General features: G+C 49.4%; 1 protein-coding gene across 1 annotated transcript; it reads right to left on the bottom strand.

Annotated features, from left to right (window-relative positions):
- Positions 1–1401: 1401 nt before the first annotated feature.
- On the bottom strand, positions 1402–6845 carry LOC136474473 (SNF2 domain-containing protein CLASSY 4-like). Its single transcript, XM_066472040.1, is given in 5 exon segments — positions 1402–1776; positions 2118–3987; positions 4099–4239; positions 4464–6308; positions 6310–6845. Coding segments are annotated over 5 exon segments (4377 nt in total). The 5' UTR covers positions 6793–6845; the 3' UTR covers positions 1402–1738.
- Between the last annotated feature and the right edge of the window lie 10961 nt (positions 6846–17806).

Here is a 17806-nt window from a genome sequence, read left to right as displayed (position 1 = left end):
GCTCCGGTACCATTGTTAGGTTTGTTTTTAGTCATGTTCATCAGATCAGGATGTATTGGTAGGTGTTCGAAATCACAGAGAAACAGAGAGAAAGGGGTTGATAGGTTGCAAACCATCGAAAGCCGTAGTGGTCGAAGCTCTGGCCGGGGTTTCGTTGACGGACGCCATCTGCGCGTCGGCAGCGACGTTCGGTGGAGAGGGAGTCGGCGCTGTGGCGTCCTCGGCGGCGGCGTGTGCGTCGGGGTGGCGTTGCCGGCGTCGGTGGTGCTTCCCGTCGCTGGCAGCGCCCCTTCTCAAGATCGGGTCTAGGGTTAGGATATCGGTGGGGTGACTGGCGGCGCGGTAAACCTCGTACTGTGAGCCCCGACCCCCACCTTTTCTTTATAGCGCTGTGCGACGGGGGCCCACCAACCATGTAGGGTTGGGCGCCCCCGATCAGGGCGCGAGAACAAAGCCCAAAAGGCCGTTGGACCTAACTGGTGGGAGATCAAACCTAACAACTTAAACATGCCTGCTATGTATGGACACACCGAAGATAGTTTGCTTTCTGTTGATCTTGAAGGGGATTGGATTATAGAAGAGAAACCAAGGTCTGAAACTACATTGCTTGGAGATAGTTCAGCGGAAATCCTTGATGAGCCTCGGACGGTGATGTCTGCTGAATCTTTCAATGCACATGCTTATTTGAACTTGGAGGCTGGAAGTTCAAGCCCAACGGTCCATGTTGAACTAACAAATTTCGATGAGAATCTGGCCAATCTTGCAGAAGACAAGAATCAGCGGCCTTCAGATGCAAGCCAGTTAAGAACAGGGAGGCTTGGTACTGGTCGAGAAATGTTTTGCCAAACAGCTAGGTTCCAACAATGTTAGGTGGGTGAACAACAGAATTGTTATAACACACCCAGAGGGTTTCACAGAATATGTGGAGGTTAAAACAACTGTATTTAAGAAAAGATTGGTTTGACGTCTCAACAAGGGAATGGCAGTTTGCCTTGGAGAAAGGGGATTTATTTAGCATTGCTCGTGTCATGTTAGGTACAAAGAAAGCAAGTATAGAATTTATCAAAAAAAAGCAAGTATATAAATGTTAAAAAAAAAACCCACACAAGATTTATAAGCAGAAAGCATTGTGGCTTGGTCTCCTGATATCCAGATAACATATAATCTCGTCAGCAGCAACCTAGACCAAAATGTCAGTTTTGTTGAGGCTAGCACCGATGATCTTTCTGCAGATTGTTATGATTACTCTGACTAATATTAATTGAGATACAAGAAATGTCAAAAATTGGAGAGTCCATCATCGGAGACATGAGAGATACAAAGAGAATATTCATTGAATAGCTCTTTAAATAAAGATATAGAGCCTCTTGGATTTGCTCTTATATTAATTAAATGCCGGGTTTTCGGATCTTAAAAAAAAAGAATAGCTGTGTTCTGTGCACGTTAGATTGATCGATGCACCAGAATGGAAAATTAGAAACAATGCAATTGTCATAGAATCCAGTACAAGAGCAATACAATCAACATATCCACTTTCTGCAGGTTTAGCCACAGCTCACCTACGCTGTGCAGATAAACTTCTAGGTCATCCCCTTTCGACTCTAGCTTAGAACCCTCACGGATCTGAGGTCTTAGAGCATAAGAAACCCACCAAACTTCCTTGGCAGCGACAGCATCTTGATAATCTGTCATCTGGTTTAGTGCCCTTCGTTGTTTTCCACAATCCTGTTTCATATTATTAGGCCTGTGGACATGTATTGTTCTTCTCCATCTCTCCTGCATCCATCCACAGAAAAGAAGACAACATCATTATTACCAGTAGCTCAAACAACCAGTTAAAATGAAAGTTTCCACACTACTCCAAAGTAGTATGGCATGATGCACAGAAGGTTACTAGTAGTGTATATCACCAATATGCTTCTTCACGGCCACGTTCTTATAAAGGACATTCGATCTTCTAGAACTTAGAAGCTTCAGTAAAAGAGATATAGCAGGAATGGGGGAACATACAAACAGTATTGAACATCATAAAAAATGTAAGGCAAATAACAAAACAATGCATAAAAATCAGAATCTATTGCACTAATAAGATTACTAATCTCAGAAACTTCACTTACCACTTAACCCATCAGTTTGATTGTCAACATAAATCTTTACAAACAATTCTTTGAGGTCTTCACGTGCAGTCATTTCTTCCAAAACCCTATCATTGAACGTCAGTTCTGGAGGCAAGTTGCATTCTCCATGCTCCGGTTCTTTTGAAAAGAGCAATTTAGACATGTGCTCCTTCTTAGCTTGTCTGTCATATTTGCTCTTCTCTGTTGTTCCTTCTGCAATTAGATTGTATGTGTACACAATCTTTTCCTGACCAATTCTGTAAGCTCGGCCAATCGCTTGCCTTCCAACAGAGGGGTTCCACACAACATCAAGTAGAACCACACGTGATGCCCCGATAAGTGTAATGCCCTCACAGCATGCCTTCGTTGATGCAAGCATTACCTTGGCCTTGCTTTTCATGTTATTGAAGATCTCCATCATGGTTTCGCGATTTTTAACAGGAACATTTCCACTCATTAGCAGGATCTCTTTGCCTTCAGCCCAATTGAACTTTTCTTTCAGCTGCTCCATGATCATGGACAATGGTCCAAGATATTGGCTGAACACTAGAACCCGTTCATTTAGCGCTTCACACAGACGGACAATCTCCAAAACAAACCTCGTCTTAACCCCTTCAGATGGAGAGGAACGTAAACTCTTTAGCTTAGGTATGTCCAAGATAGATTCCTCTTCTTCAGACAATTTTGCACTGGCAAGGAGGGAGGGATGTATTGATGCAATCGAGATTTTGTATTCCGCATCAAGACCCATCGTTGCCACAGCCTTCTCCATACTTGCGATGACTTCTTTCTGATAAGGAAGAGGGTTCAGAATCACAACGGATTCTCTCAGTCCTGAGAGAGACTTCTGAAGAAATTTGCCACTATGGATGTGCACAATAGGGTCCAATTTTTTCCTCACTTCATTTATGTTTGCCTTTGTGATGTCATTCAATCTTAATGAAGACCAGAAATCTTTGCCCTCGTCCGTCTCTAGATGCACTGTATCTGCATCCTTTGGCCTGACAAGGCGCAAGGTGTTATAGAGCTCCTCAAAGTTGTTTTGGAATAGAGTCCCCGATAGAATTATTCGCTTTTCAGTGCGGACCCTTTTAAGAACCTTCCAGATAAGACTCTTCTTGTTCCTTGGCGTGTGCCCTTCATCAAGGACAAGCAGGCCGGGTTTCTCAAGCAGCAGCTTCCTCACCTTATCCCCGTCCATGCCTTCATGATTAGCTAGCTTCCTGAAAAGTGAGTAGCTCAAACCGATTATGCTGGTTCCATTCATCCAGGACCCTAACTTCACCAATCGTCTATAATTTTGATCCATTTTATCTGTCAGTAGCCTTCGATGAAAAGTTCCATTCTTCGCAACCTGTTCTTGGATGGTCTTGTCTTCACTCCAGTTGATCTCAGTGGAATTCAGTACATGAAAAGGGAGCTTTACCTTCCATTTCCTGAACTCCTTCTCCCATGTCGCTAACATCCCCCTGGGAGCAATGATAACCGGGCTACAGTGTGGGAAAACCTCAAGGTAGGATTGAACAAATGTGATTGCTAGTCGCGTCTTTCCCGTCCCAGGTGCATGAGAAATTACACAACCACCTCCAGCATCAGATTTTACGGTTTCCTTTAGCTGTTCAATTGTAGTACCTCCTGCCAGCTTCGTCCACAAGAACTCAAATGCATCCTGCTGGTGTGGGAACATAGTTTCCTTGACTCCAGGAATGAGATCCCAGACTGAACCAGCTTTGTGACCACCAAAATTGCATGGTAGTTCATGTCCATTTGATACCAGCACATCATTTTGTTCAAAAACATTGAGCATTTCCTTAAGCATCTTGTCCAACTCAGGGTCGATTGCTGATTCCCTTTCTGCAGAAAATTTCCCCTATTGGACGAGGAAAAAAAATGAACTTATTAAAGGGGTTGGTGCTACCTAGCAAAGCATAATCATGTCTTACAGGAACATGTTCTATACTTGTATTGAACATTTGCTTACCAAAGCAGGCAGTACATGTCTGATTTCGAGATCGACAACATGACAATGCTTGCACCGAACTCCTATTTGTTCATCAATAATGAATTCATGCTGCCCATTATTGCAAAAAGTAACTTCCACTGGAGGAATTTCTTGCCCATCCTGAACACAGTAGTGTAAGCATTAGTTTTTTATTTGGATCTTAAATGTAATTGGAGTAAGAGAAAATGCATAATCCACAGAATCCATCAATGCAAGCATGCATTTTTCTGAGGGAATCCAAGCTCAAGACAACCACTCCAAACTAAATACAACATTCGTAAAATCAGAAACACCTTGATTAGAAACAAAGTATAAACTGAATGATATAGCATAAGGTTAAATACCTCTTCACAGCTGTTGGAACCAATATTCATGGATTCAAAAGCAATGTCGCATTCCCTCCACAGGTCTTCTTGATACTTGTCATTTTCTATATTCTCTTCTGCATCCTCATCTCCGAATGCGAACACCAAAGGCAAACTATTTCCAGCTGCTGCATGATCAGGATCATTTATATGATCCTCCCAGCCAGAAAACAAGGAATTAAGGAGTTCATCATATGCAGCTTTCGCTGCTGGACCGCGCTTCTTCATTCGAATCGTATGTGCCTTTCTTTTGAAGAGAATAGCATCCTGTTCATTGGACATGTTCATTGGGTTCTCGCCATTTGGACCATTGTATTTGGCATGCCCAGGATTTGAACCATCATACCTTCTACAACCTTCCTTGCCAGCCTGAAGATTGGATAGCCCTTTCTTCAGCCTCCGAAAAGGCCTATCTTTGGCGTCCCTAGCATATACTCTGTACTCCTCGTCACTACTGGTACTCGATCTCTTGCGCCGTCTGTTTTTTATTGCTCTTCTGCGCTTCCTTTTGCCAAAAGTTATGTTGTCTTCCTCACTTGATGACAGAAGTCCTTGTTGTGGCGCTGGTGGTTCATTATCCTCTTCAGAATCAGAAGTCGAGTCCGGAATATCAATATTGTAGGGTTTACTGAAAGTTCCACGTCTGAGCAGTTTTTTGTCCTTGCATTTTCGCTGTGATCGCGTCCGCCCTCCGATGCCCTTGCCAACAGTCTTGCGTGGCTTCTGAGGCAAATATATGCCCTCAAAAACCCTCCTCCTGAAGACTCGTGTGTCATCGCCTCCTGACCTCATACTGCTACCTGCAATGGTGTTGCTAGGCGTGAATGGTTGCGCCTTTCCTGTTCCATCCAGTTCCTGTTCGTCCTCCTTCCCTGTTCCATCCAGTTCCTGTTCGTCCTCCTCCCCTGTTCCATCCAGTTCCTGTTCGTCCTCCTTCCCTGTTCCATCCAGTTCCTGTTCGTCCTCCTCCCCTGTTTCATCCATTTCCTGCTCAATCTCTTCAGACGCGTCCTCTTCTTGTTCTCCTTCGCCATCGAAGATGCTATGGCTTTCTTCTTGATTGCCACCTTCCTCCTCTTCCGACAATTCCTTTTCCCCCACCTCCTCCTCCTCACTATCAATCAAAGCATGGCTATCCTGCCTGCTCCTTCCCTCCAAAGCCTCGTCCTGCTCACTCTCTTGCTGTATGCCATTGCCAGCCCCATTGTTGTTGTCGACATCATCATCATCTACCTCCATGGACTCCACATCTTCCCCATTGTTGTCATCATCATCATCATCATCTACCTCCATGGACTCCACATCTTCCACTCTCTTCTGCTTCTGCTTCTGCTCCTGCACTTCGTCCTCCCCTGTATCCTCGGACGACACTCGAGCAGAGTACTGCACTGTGCCCTGCTTCCGCGACCTTGACCGGATCCGCGACCCAATGCTGGTGCCTATCCAGTTCGCAGGTGCTACACTAGTGCTCCTCTCCCTTCTCGCACCTCCTCCACTCCTCGCCTTTCCCGGTGCACCCCTGGATTCTTCGCTGGACACGAGGGCCTTCTTGGCCGAACCCGGCCGATCACCCACGCCTCTGCTTGCTTCTCTACTATTCACATCCCTAGAGCTCCTGGCATCGTCAGCCATCCACGCCGTGGCCGTGCGATGCCCAGCCCCTGAAGCGCTCGAATTCCGGTCCAACGCGTGAACGCCGCCGCCGCCGCGCGCGTAGGGCTTGGCTCCGCCGGGCGATCCTCTCTTCCGCTTCCTCTTCACGTGAGAGCTTCCGGAGGCCACAACCGCCACCAAGGCGCGCTTCGCCTCTGCTGAACGAACCCAAGTCGCAGTCCAAGTCGTCGGAAGCCTCCTCCTTGACGCGACGGCTGCTCCCCTCGACCATGTCGAGCGGCAAGGCGCCATGGAATCGGGAATTGTCATCGTCGTCGTCGTCGGAGATGGCGATAATCTCGGGCTGATTCCGGACCTCCGCGGCGACCGGCGACGGCGAGGACGGCGCGCGGGGGCTTGGTGCCCGTGGCGAGGACGGCGCGCGGGGGTTTTGTGCCCGCGGCGAGATAGGCACCACCCCAAGAAGCGGCGCCCCCGGACCCACCGGATGGAGGCCCGCATCGTCGACGGGCTCTGGCTTGACGAGCTTTATGGACTCGCTGGCGGCGGCGATCGCGGCGCCGCTCCCAGGCTCGCGCCCTGCCTGGCGGCCGCCAACGCCGCCGCCGCCGCCTTCCTCGTCGCTATCGATGACGATGGTCACGCGTTGCGTGGTGCGGCCCTTCCCGGCCTCTGCTGATGGCGGCGCGGGCATCGCCGGCGGTGGGGAGAGGAAGCGGCGCGGCGAAAGAGGGTTTTCGCTCTCGAAAGTCGAGGGGCCTCTGTTCTGTGCGCGCGTGTAGAATAGGAAACCAGAGCTGGGAAAAGGCAGCGTCGTCGCCGCGCGCTTTGGGCCCCACCTGTCAGTGGCGTTACAGTTACAGAGTCTCCGGTGGCCGGCTGGTGGAGATTGGACTGGAGAGCATCGTCACGAGAAACGGAGACGTCTTGCTGCAGCGGTGCCACCTGCTGTGTCAACAGCGGTCCCCGAGTTTCTCACTCGAAATGCGGGGCCCGGTTGCCAGTGTGGTTTCCATCGTATAGGTTTCCAGTTCCGGATGAAGGCCAGACGCCATTGCTTTTACTCCTGCCTAGCTGTCTTGCCTCCAAATGGCATTTGTAGAACCATGGATCGGAGAAATGTAAAACCGCATGTTACTGCCAGTAGGCCGGTTTGAGTGAGTGATCTACATCTACCACTTAGTGAGTTCAGGTGCTTGTATCCAGCATGTTACTGCCGCAGCTTTAAATTTGTAGACCAAGCATTGTATCGTATCCAGCTTTAAATGTCATCTATTAGATCCGAAGTTTTCAATGGAACACCACAATCCACAAATCAAAGTCCAAAAAAGTAGTTATAAAGTTCTAAGTGAAATTGAGTCCTAGATATGCAGATTGTTCCATAATTGTCGACAGAATATCGTCGGCATTCATTCGAGAGGTATCACACGAAGGTAGATTGATCGACAGCGGTGCGCGTAATTAAGAACAAGAAGGCAACAGAGACACAAGAGTTAGATATGTTCAGGCCGTCAGCACGACGTAATACCCTACTTCTGTGGTCTATCGGTTTGTATTGGCTATCGTATGATATTACGTGTGATCCGATGTCTTAGACAAAGCCTAGGATCCGTATAGGGATGTCGACTAGGGGACCTCTGCCTCTCCTTATATGCTCTGGAGGGGTAGGGTTACAAGAAAAATATCTTATTTGATATTATACAATATCTAATAAATCACATCTTCTTATAGACTTGAGATGCACGCCGACCAGTGCCGTGCACCGCACGCCTTGATCTTGTGGGCTGGGCCACCTCTAATAGTGCGGCCCATGTCTTGTCCTGTGGGTACCGGGGGCCATACCCCCACAGCTAGTCCCTGTGGGGGGTATTAACCCCTATACCCTTACGGCTAGGCCTGGGCCGGACCAGACCAGAGGGCCTGGCCCGTTAGAAGCCGACGCGCGGCCCAGCCAATCTGTTCGGAGTCCCGCGCAAGGAATCAAGGCAGATTTGGAGATCAAGCAAGATCCTAGTCGGTTAGAATAGAAATCCTTATCCGGCCACCTATGACAATTGTAACTGGTTAGGATTAGTTTCCAGATCTGTAACCCTGCCCCCCGGATTATATAAGGCGGGTAGGGGACCCCTCTAAAAAACATCTCTCATTGACATACAGCAATACAATAGACGCATGACGTAGGTATTACGCCTTCACGGCGGCCGAACCTGGATAAAATCTCGTGTTTGTCTTGCGTCACCATCTTGTTTGTAGCTTGCGCATCTGTTTGCCGATAATCTACTACCTTAGGCATACCCCTAGGTAGACTGCCGACCATATTTCGTCGACAGTGGCGCGCTAGGTAGGGGGGTATGCGTACTGCTCTCCAGGCGAACAAGATGGTCATCATCCCCGGTTCCATGGCTACGCCGAACGGCCTCACGTTCACCATCGGCCAGATCACCTGGACCACTGGCTTCGACGACTTTATCGCCATGACCCCAGAGGAGGAGCAGGTTTAATCTGCGTCGACCACTACTTCACCTGCATCGGCTACGGCTCCGACCACGGTGGATCTGGCTCCGACCACGCCAGCATCATCTTCAGCCACGCCGACAATCCGTCGTCCGCTTCCTCGCTACAAAAGGAGGCAGATCGACAACATCGACCTGCTCGACTCCATCGATCGGGTCGGCACCAAACTTGCCGAAACCCTGGCTCTGGTAAGTTCGATTCAAAGTCAACCTAATGAGCAGGTAACTACGATTCACAACAGATCTACCCGACCAGCTCGGGCCAGTCATCCTGCACGATTCGGTACGGATCTCGTGGTCACATCTACTCCTGAAGGGCGCTCCGTTTGTCGTCGGCCAACCCCTGCGATGGGTCTCCGGCTCTCCGAGTATGAAGCCTCGATGGAGAACCACCAAGCCTAGCCCTACGGCCTGCACAACTTCGTCAACATGGTCCGAATTGAGGATTATCAAGAAGGATCGGTCCACACAGTTCAAGAGGGTGGCTCAAGCTCCTCATCCGGCATCGCATCTAAGGCCTCCGTTCACACCGCGCTCCAGCATCATGATGATGAAGGTGTTGAATACGATCTGGATATCCCAGACCACGCCCCGGGATTCTCACGATTCCCATCCTTCCCACCAAGGCGAGGAGGCTTAATCAATGTTGTCAGTAATGATGAACCACCGGCAGTCGGCGAAACAGAACAAAAAGGCTAGCACGCGAAGCACGCAATATTGATCGGTTTAATCGCCAACAAATCGAAGCCGAGACAGAAGAGGAGGCCCGACACATAAGGGTCCAGCCACGCGACCTTAACAATACCTTTGACAGGGTAGGGGACAAGCAGGTCTTCAGGACTCCAAGCGCTAACGTAGCTGTTGCTATGGCGACAATGCAACGACTACCCAATACCCCAGAAACACAGGCAATTCATGATGATATACAAGCTTACATGACGGCTGCTATGGCCTAGACCACAGAGATTGTAAATCAAGCCCGGGCTCCATCTATCTCAGTCGAATCAAGCCACAGCCGCCAGTACTCAAGTCGCTCATAGCCACCCAACCAATGTGGCTCGCGCAACAATGACCCATCAGACAACCGTCAAGGCGGAAACGGTGGCCATGAGGGTGGTCAGGACGACAACCACCGTCAGGATGACAATCGCCGCGACTTCCGGGACGACAACCGCCGAGACAACCGTGATAATCACCGCGATAACCACGGTCGTAGAGTTAACCAGGGTGGCAACCAAGATCGCCGCGATGGCAATAACGATCTACGCCATTACTTCGGAGAACGCGATCTGCGCGATCGCATTAACCAAAGAGCCAACGATCGCGCATCCCATGAAAGTTATCGCCGTATGGAATATGATACTGCCCATGGCCCTCCGGGTTTGAAGCAGTTTACTCCACACCTTCGCCAAGTCATATGGCCCAAGAACTTCAAGCTCGAAAAACTTTAGAAGTACGACGACAAGGAGAACCCCGAATTATGGGTCATGCTCTACGAAACCGCATGCAGATCAGCCATGGCTGACGAGCACGTCATGTCTAACTACTTCCCAGTCGCTGTCGGCCATGCAGGTCACCAATGGCTGGTCAGCTTGCCGGCGAACTACTTTGATTCTTGGTAAGAGCTCAAGCAAGCTTTCATCGACAACTTCATTGCTACTTGCGAGCAACCCGGCAACAAATATGATCTGCAGCGGATTCGAGACCAAAAAGATGAACCACTACGCGAGTACGTCTGGCGTTTCTCGAAGATGTGCATCAAGGTCCCGTCAATCTCCGACAATGAGGCAATCGAGGCTTTCATCACTGGTCTCTGCTTCCACGATGCTCTATGGGACAAGCTCCTCCGTAAGAGGCCTGAATCAGTCACAGCGCTCCTGGCCACTACCAAGAAATATGTGGATGCCGACGATGCTAAAAAGATAATCATCGAAGAAGTAGCAAGGGTTCCACGCTCTGACCACCCCCCCACACCGCGACGACTACCGCAGCAACCGTGGTCGGAACGACAATTTTGATTACCGCAACCAGCGCAACGACCCCCGCGACCACCGCGACTAGCGTAATTAGTGGCGTAATCGCCGTGACGATTACAGGGGCAAGCGTGCTCGGGAAGACGACAGCGAGGTCAACACCGTTAAGAAAGGTGGCGGACGTCGCAACTACGAAGAAGACTACGCCAAAGCATTGAAAGGACCTTGCCAGCTCCACCCCAAGTCGAACCATACCATAGAGAATTGTCGCGTTCTCAAATCTATCTACACGCGTCAACAGGCTCTGGATACGTCCGACAAGCCTAACGACGTAGGGGAACAACGCAACGAGGACAACGATGATGAAGACGCAGATCCCCGTCACAAGTACATCAAGCCAACCGATCGTATCCACACTATCATTGGAGGTAAAGTGTCCATCGAGACCAAACGGGAACGCAAGCTGCTCGCCCGCGCTTGCTTGAACGTGGCCAACGCCGACAACCTCATCGCCAATCCACGGCTCCCTCCTTGGTCTCACCGTGAGATCTCCTTCAGCAGAAAGGACCAATGGGCCATAATACCTGAGCCAGGACATTTTCCTCTAGTCCTCGATCCTTGTATCAACAGGGTCCAGTTCGACAGGGTGCTGATTGACGGTGGCAGCTCCATTGATATACTGTTCAAGAACAGTTTGCCAGTTCTGATGATAACCCAGGCTGATCTCAAGCCATACAAGGCACAGTTCTGGGGTGTTCTCCCCGGATAGAGCTCTACTCCTCTCAGGCAGATCACGCTACCTGTGCAATTTGGTACCCTAGACCACTTCTGCACTGACTACGTCAACTTCGTGGTCGCCGACTTCGAAGGCACCTACCATGCTATCCTTGGTCGACCAGCGCTCACCAAGTTCATGGCCATACCTCACTACAGGTATTTGGTGCTCAAGATGCCTACTGAGATGGGGGGTTCTAACTCTCAAGGGCAACGTGTACGCAGCTTACACCTGTGAGGATGATAGCTTCAAAATAGCAGAGGCTCATGACCTCTCTATTCGCATGGCCGAGACCACGCTCGACGCCAAGAAGACCCCAGCCGACCACCTGGAGATCCCAGAGCTCAAGGCCTCACGCAAGAACGTCAAGTCCAAAGAGCACAAAGCGATCCAGCTGATCGATGGTGATCCCAGCAAAACGGCCCTTATCGGGGCCAACCTGGATCCTAAATAGGAAGACACGCTCGTCAGGTTCTTGAGGAGCAATGTGAGCGTGTTCGCATGGAAACCTGCTGACATGCCTGGTGTACCTCGGAACTTGATCGAGCACTCCTTAAATGTCGACGGCAAGGCCAAACCTATCAAGCAGAAGCTATGATGGTTCGCTCACGATAAAAAGGATGCTATTAGGGTAGAAGTTACACGGCTTTTGGCAGCCGGATTTATTAAAGAAGTATATCATCCAGAGTGGTTAGCAAACCTAGTTCTTGTACGCAAAAAGAATAATGAATGGAGAATGTGTGTTGATTACACTGATCTCAACAAACACTACCCTAAAGACCCCTTCGGCTTATCTCGCATAGACAAGGTCATAGATTCAACTGTCGGTTGCGAGCTGCTTTCCTTTCTCGATTGCTACTCTGGTTATCACTAGATCGCTCTCAAAAAGGACGACCAGATCAAGACATCCTTCATCACGCCTTTCAGCGCTTACTGCTACACAACCATGTCGTTCGGGCTCAAGAACGTCGGGGCTACCTACCAACGCGCCATACAGGCCTACCTCAAAGATGAGATAAAAGACAACCTTGTCGAGGCTTATGTTGATGATGTAGTTGTCAAAACCAAGGAAGCATGTACCCTTGTTGACAACCTCGAACGCACCTTTGCAGCCCTTAATACATTCCAATGGAAATTAAACCCAAAGAAGTGCATCTTTGGTGTTCCTTCTGGTATACTACTTGGCAACATCGTCAGTACGATGGCATACACCCTAACCTGGAGAAAGTCAAAGCTGTCTTGGACATGAAGCTGTCCAAAAAGGTGAAGGATGTTTAGAAGCTTACCGGATGCATGGCTGTCCTCAGTCATTTCATATCAAGATTAGGCGAAAAAGGATTACCATTTTTTAAGCTGCTCAAAGCATCCAAGAAGTTTGAGTGGTTGGAGGAAGTAGACGCTGCCTTCATACAGCTGAAACAATACCTTACATCACCTCCGGTCCTCACTGCTCCTAGAGAAGATGAAACCCTCCTGCTTTACATTACGGCAACTAATCGAGTGGTCTCCACTGCCATGGTGGTCGAGCACGATGAGCCCGGCCACGTCTACAAGGTACAATGACTAATCTATTTCATCAGTGATGTACTTAATGAATCCAAGACCAGGTACCCACAGATCCAGAAACTGATCTACGCCATACTAATAACATCCTGAAAGTTGAAACATTACTTCGATAGATACCGTGTGGTGGTCATGACCGAGTACCCTCTGGGAGACATCATTCACAACAAGGATGCGAACGGGCGCATCGTCAAATGGGCAATGGAGCTATGCCCTTTCTCCTTGGAATTTGCAAGCCGTACTACAATCAAGTCTCAAGCACTCGTTGATTTCATCGTCGAATGGACATATTTAAGCACACCTGCCTCTCAAGGGCCCAACGAGTATTGGAAGATGTACTTCGACGACTCTCTCAACATCGACGGCGTAGGAGCAGGAGTCCTTTTTGTGTCACCATCCAAGGAGCATCTCCGATACGTCCTTAGGATTTATTTCCCGGTGTCTAATAACGCTACCGTGTACGAAGCATGCCTACATGGTCTACGCATTGCGGTCGAGCTCGGTGTCAAACGTCTCTATGTCTACGGAGATTCGGCTCTAGTCATCAACCAACTTAATAAGGACTGGGATACGACTAGCGAAAAGATGGACGCATACTGCAAATCGATCAGAAAGCTAGAAGGCAAGTTCTATGGAATCGAGTACACACATGTGGTCTAGGACAAAAATCAAGCAGTAGATGCGCTGTCAAAGCTAGGATCATCCTGAGCTAAAGTCCCACATGGCATATTTGTTCAAGACCTGCTCATGCCTTCCATCGAAGAGGAAGATCCCATGGTCGACAAGCCTCTAGACCAGCTTTTGGTGGCTACGATTCCGGCGTCAAACACCATCGAACCACCTCCGACCACTAAGAAGCCTGACTGGAGAGTACCTTTCATCAAGTACCTGACAGATGGTAGCGGTTACATCGATTGGACAAAAAACGAACACCTAATGCGTCGCAGTAAGCAGTATCTGCTCGTCGATGGCAAATTGTGGCACAAGAACGCAAAAGAGGAAATCTTGATGAAGTGTATAACCCAGGAGGACGATGAACATCACCTAGACCAAATCCACTCTGGCTCTTGCGGCAACCACGTGGCCTCGAGAACGCTGGTTGGCAAGGCTTTTCGAGCAGGGTTCTATTGGCCGTCAGCTGTAGCCGATGCAGAGAAGCTAGTCTGCCATTGTGAGGGTTGTCAGTTCTTCGCCAAGAGGATCCATGTACCAGCACATGAGATTCAGACAATACCAGCCTCTTGGCCCTTCGCATGCTGGGGACTAGATATGATCGGGCCCTTCAAGCCGGCTCCTGGGAAATTTATGTGTGTCTTTGTGCTGATCGATAAATTTTCTAAGTGGATAGAGTACATGCCTCTGGTATAGGCATCTTCAGAAAAAGCCATCACGTTCATCGACCAGGTCATCCATCGGTTCGGCATACCCAATAGCATCATCACTGATTTGGGTACTCAGTTCACCGAGAACGCTTTTTGGGACTTCTGCGATGAAAGGAGCATAGTAGTAAAATACGTCTCAATGGCGCACCCTAGAGCTAATGGACAGGTCGAGCGGGCAAATGGTATGATCTTGGACACACTTAAGAAGAGGATGTACAGAGAAAACGATAAAGCTCCTGGAAGATGGCTTAAAGAGTTACCAGCCATAGTCTAGGGCCTCAGAATCCAGCCCAGTCGTAATACAGGCGTATCACCATACTTTATGGTTTACGGCGCTGAGGCAGTGCTCCCGGTAGACATAGCCTTTAGATCAGCACGGGTAGAGAACTTCGACGAAGACAAGGCCAATGAAGTGCGGGAACTAGAAGTGAATAGTGCAGAAGAGAAGCGGCTCGATTCTTGTGTATGTATAGCCAAATACCTTGTTGTTTTGCGTAGGTACTACAACAAGAACGTTAAGGAGCGGTCCTTCGTGGTTGGGGACCTGGTCCTGAAGTGGAAGACGAATCAGGCTGGTGTCCACAAACTCGCAACTCCATGGGAAGGGCCCTTCATGATCAAGGAGGTTACACGACCAACGTCTTACAGGTTAGCTCACCTGGACGGTACAGACGTACCCAATTCATGGCACATCAACAAGCTTAGGCGTTTCTATGCTTAACTACTAAGATATGTACTCCTCTTGTATTTTCGATTTAATTCAATAAAGCCATTATGATTTCTCCGACCACTCTAATGTGTCACTTCGAAGTCTATTGTTATTCTAACTCAACCAGTCAAAACCGACCACCATTCCTTCCCGAGTTTTCAGAGCAGGCTCTGTCTCCGGTTCCTCTCAACATGTGCATGGGATCTGCTCTCTACGCTACGGGTGATCAGCAGGTCCCCTCTGGTTTGACTTGTGTGCGTCTACATGTGCACAGGCTACGCACCTCACACTCCGACCACAGGACAAACCAGGGCCATACAAACCTTTTAGGATGACGTGTCGACTAAATTGGTACAACTAAACAGAATGCTAACATGTTCTCATTTAGTTACACCAACACGAGATCCAAGCTTAAATACGTTTTCTATAAAACAAACAAGCTTATACAGATATACAGTTATGTTATTACAAGCTTGCCTAAAAAGGTCCAAGTTTACAATAACACAACTACATCTTCTTCTATAGCTATAGCCTATACTATTGGTTGGTCGGGTCATGCGGCACCTGCTGCTCACTGGGCCTGACATCGTGCTCGATCTCAAGGACTCTTGTACTGGTCGAGCTGAAGAAGATGGCCCCGCCGATGCCTGGCTGGTCGAGACCGCAGGCTTCGACGGTTGGCTTAAAAATGACGGCGCTTCCAGCTGACTTGTTGATGGCGTACCCTATACAGGTGCTGTCCCGCCTCCACACAGGTTAATGTCACCAATTATTTTTGTCGACAAGTCCAGCTGGGTCATCCGAAGCTCCTCAGCCTTGTCTGGATCTACCTCCTTTGGGTATCCAGCCTCCAGGCGCTTGAGATCGATCAAGGGGTAGTGAGCACACACCATGCTTAGCACATGTGCACCTGTGTACTCACCCGCCTCCTTCACGAACTCCTGGAACCATCCCTAAGCCTTTCGACATCTATTGACCAGTCCGAGCTATGGCGTCCTTGGCACGTCCTCTGTAAGCGCTGGATCGATAAGGTTGAGGACCGGCAAAATGCCTGTTGCCACTTCCTGGCACCGGTTTTTCCATGTGTCCCAATCCTTGGTGATCTTTTGGCACTACGCCTTCCAGCCGTCACGATCTTTTATCATGGCCTCCAGATGCTTCTTGGCATTAACTTTCACAACTACAAACCGCACAAGCTATTACAACATCATACCATGACAAGATAAGGCAGGCAACAAAAGTGAGCAAAGGGGTTTGGAAAACTTACTTTTCAATTCCTCTTTCATCTTGGTCGTGTGGTCCTAAAGCTACGACTGGTCGTGCGCCAGTTTTCTGTTGTCCTCCTTCAGGCGATCACACTCTACGACCACGTGACTATTCTCCTCTCGGAGATGGACCACTTCGGCTTCTAAGCCTGCACTACAGCTGTTACTACCAACAACGCAACAACGCTTGTCATGCACTCATTGTGATAAAGTGACTACTTACTTATTTTTTCCTGCTCTTTGTTACTGAGCTGGACGAACAGGTTTTGGTTCTGGGACTCTTGCTCCGTCCTCTCATGATTGGCAGCTTCAAGTTGGTGGCGCAAGCGTTCCACCTCTACCGTCAGCCCTTTATTGCTTGCAGCGATCCCCTTGATCTGGTCGAAGCACCTCTTACAGTACCTTGCGGTCTTCATTAAGTCCTGTGTGCAAAAAGATAAGTAAGAAACTTTGACTAGACAGCAAAATCAGGTGGTGAAGCAAAGCATACCTAGACCTCCGTCACCAGTCGTTTCGCCGCTCATTCAACTTTCTTGGTCTCTTCGGCCTCTGGGATTTCCTCATGAACAACCCACTAGTCGTTCCACCAACGCGACACATACACATGTTGTCGCTTGTCCTGTGGACAGCCAGGACCTCCTCTACTTTGTCCTCTTTGGGCTCTTCTCGGGTATCGGTGCTGGTCTGGAGTTGGCAGCTTCTGCGATCACTATGGCTTTTCCACGGGCTACATCATCAACAAACGTGCTCTGTGCTCTCACCTCTGACCGCTGCTCCTTGGTCTGTTCCATTACCCTTGGTGCTGAGGTGTTGTCCTCAGCAGGGTTAGTGCTCGGAGCACTTGTGCTTGGCTCGGCTCTTCCCTTGACCCCCTGCTCGGGGACCGTTGTCTGACCGCTTGTTTGCTGAGGCCCCGATGGACCTTCTGCCATGGGTTCCTCGATGGCCGGCTGCTGGGCAGTCTCCTCTGTAATAGCTGGCGGAGCCATGCCGCTACCGGCTAGTTGGTCCGGATTTTCGGTGGACGCCGAACTAGTACATCCGAGATAAGTTCAGAAGGCCACCACAATCAATACAAATTGCAAGCTTACATCAAAGTTACAAATACTTACATGTTGGAAGCGTGGAATGATGTGGCAAAGGCACATCTCTTCGGCCATGCTCGCTCCACGTGCTGTGTGGGTGACACCTGGTCTCCCTCTACATCCAGCACCGACACTGGGGCTTGGTGCTCGACCCCTCCACCGCTTGTCCTTCGCGCTGCAGTGGTCGGCAATGTGGGTCCCGCCGGCACGGAGGAGCCACCTTGCTCCGTCAACTCTAGTTGCCTCCTCCTCTTTCGAGGGACGAGTCGAAAGATGTCCGCATCCTCTCCCTCCTCTGCGCCATCGTCCGATAGAGTAAAGATCGCCTGATGACGCTTGCTAGCTGCCGGCCACTTACCAATAGCTTTGGCCGCTGCCTCCTCTCCAACTCCGAGCACGACCCAGTTGACGTCTTCGACCCCGGCGCTGGTCTGGGTGGTTGG

The sequence above is a fragment of the Miscanthus floridulus genome, chromosome 8 (genome assembly GCF_019320115.1).
Source record: "Miscanthus floridulus cultivar M001 chromosome 8, ASM1932011v1, whole genome shotgun sequence".
Taxonomy (NCBI): Eukaryota; Viridiplantae; Streptophyta; class Magnoliopsida; order Poales; family Poaceae; genus Miscanthus; species Miscanthus floridulus.
This window is presented reverse-complemented; position numbering and strand designations above follow the sequence as displayed.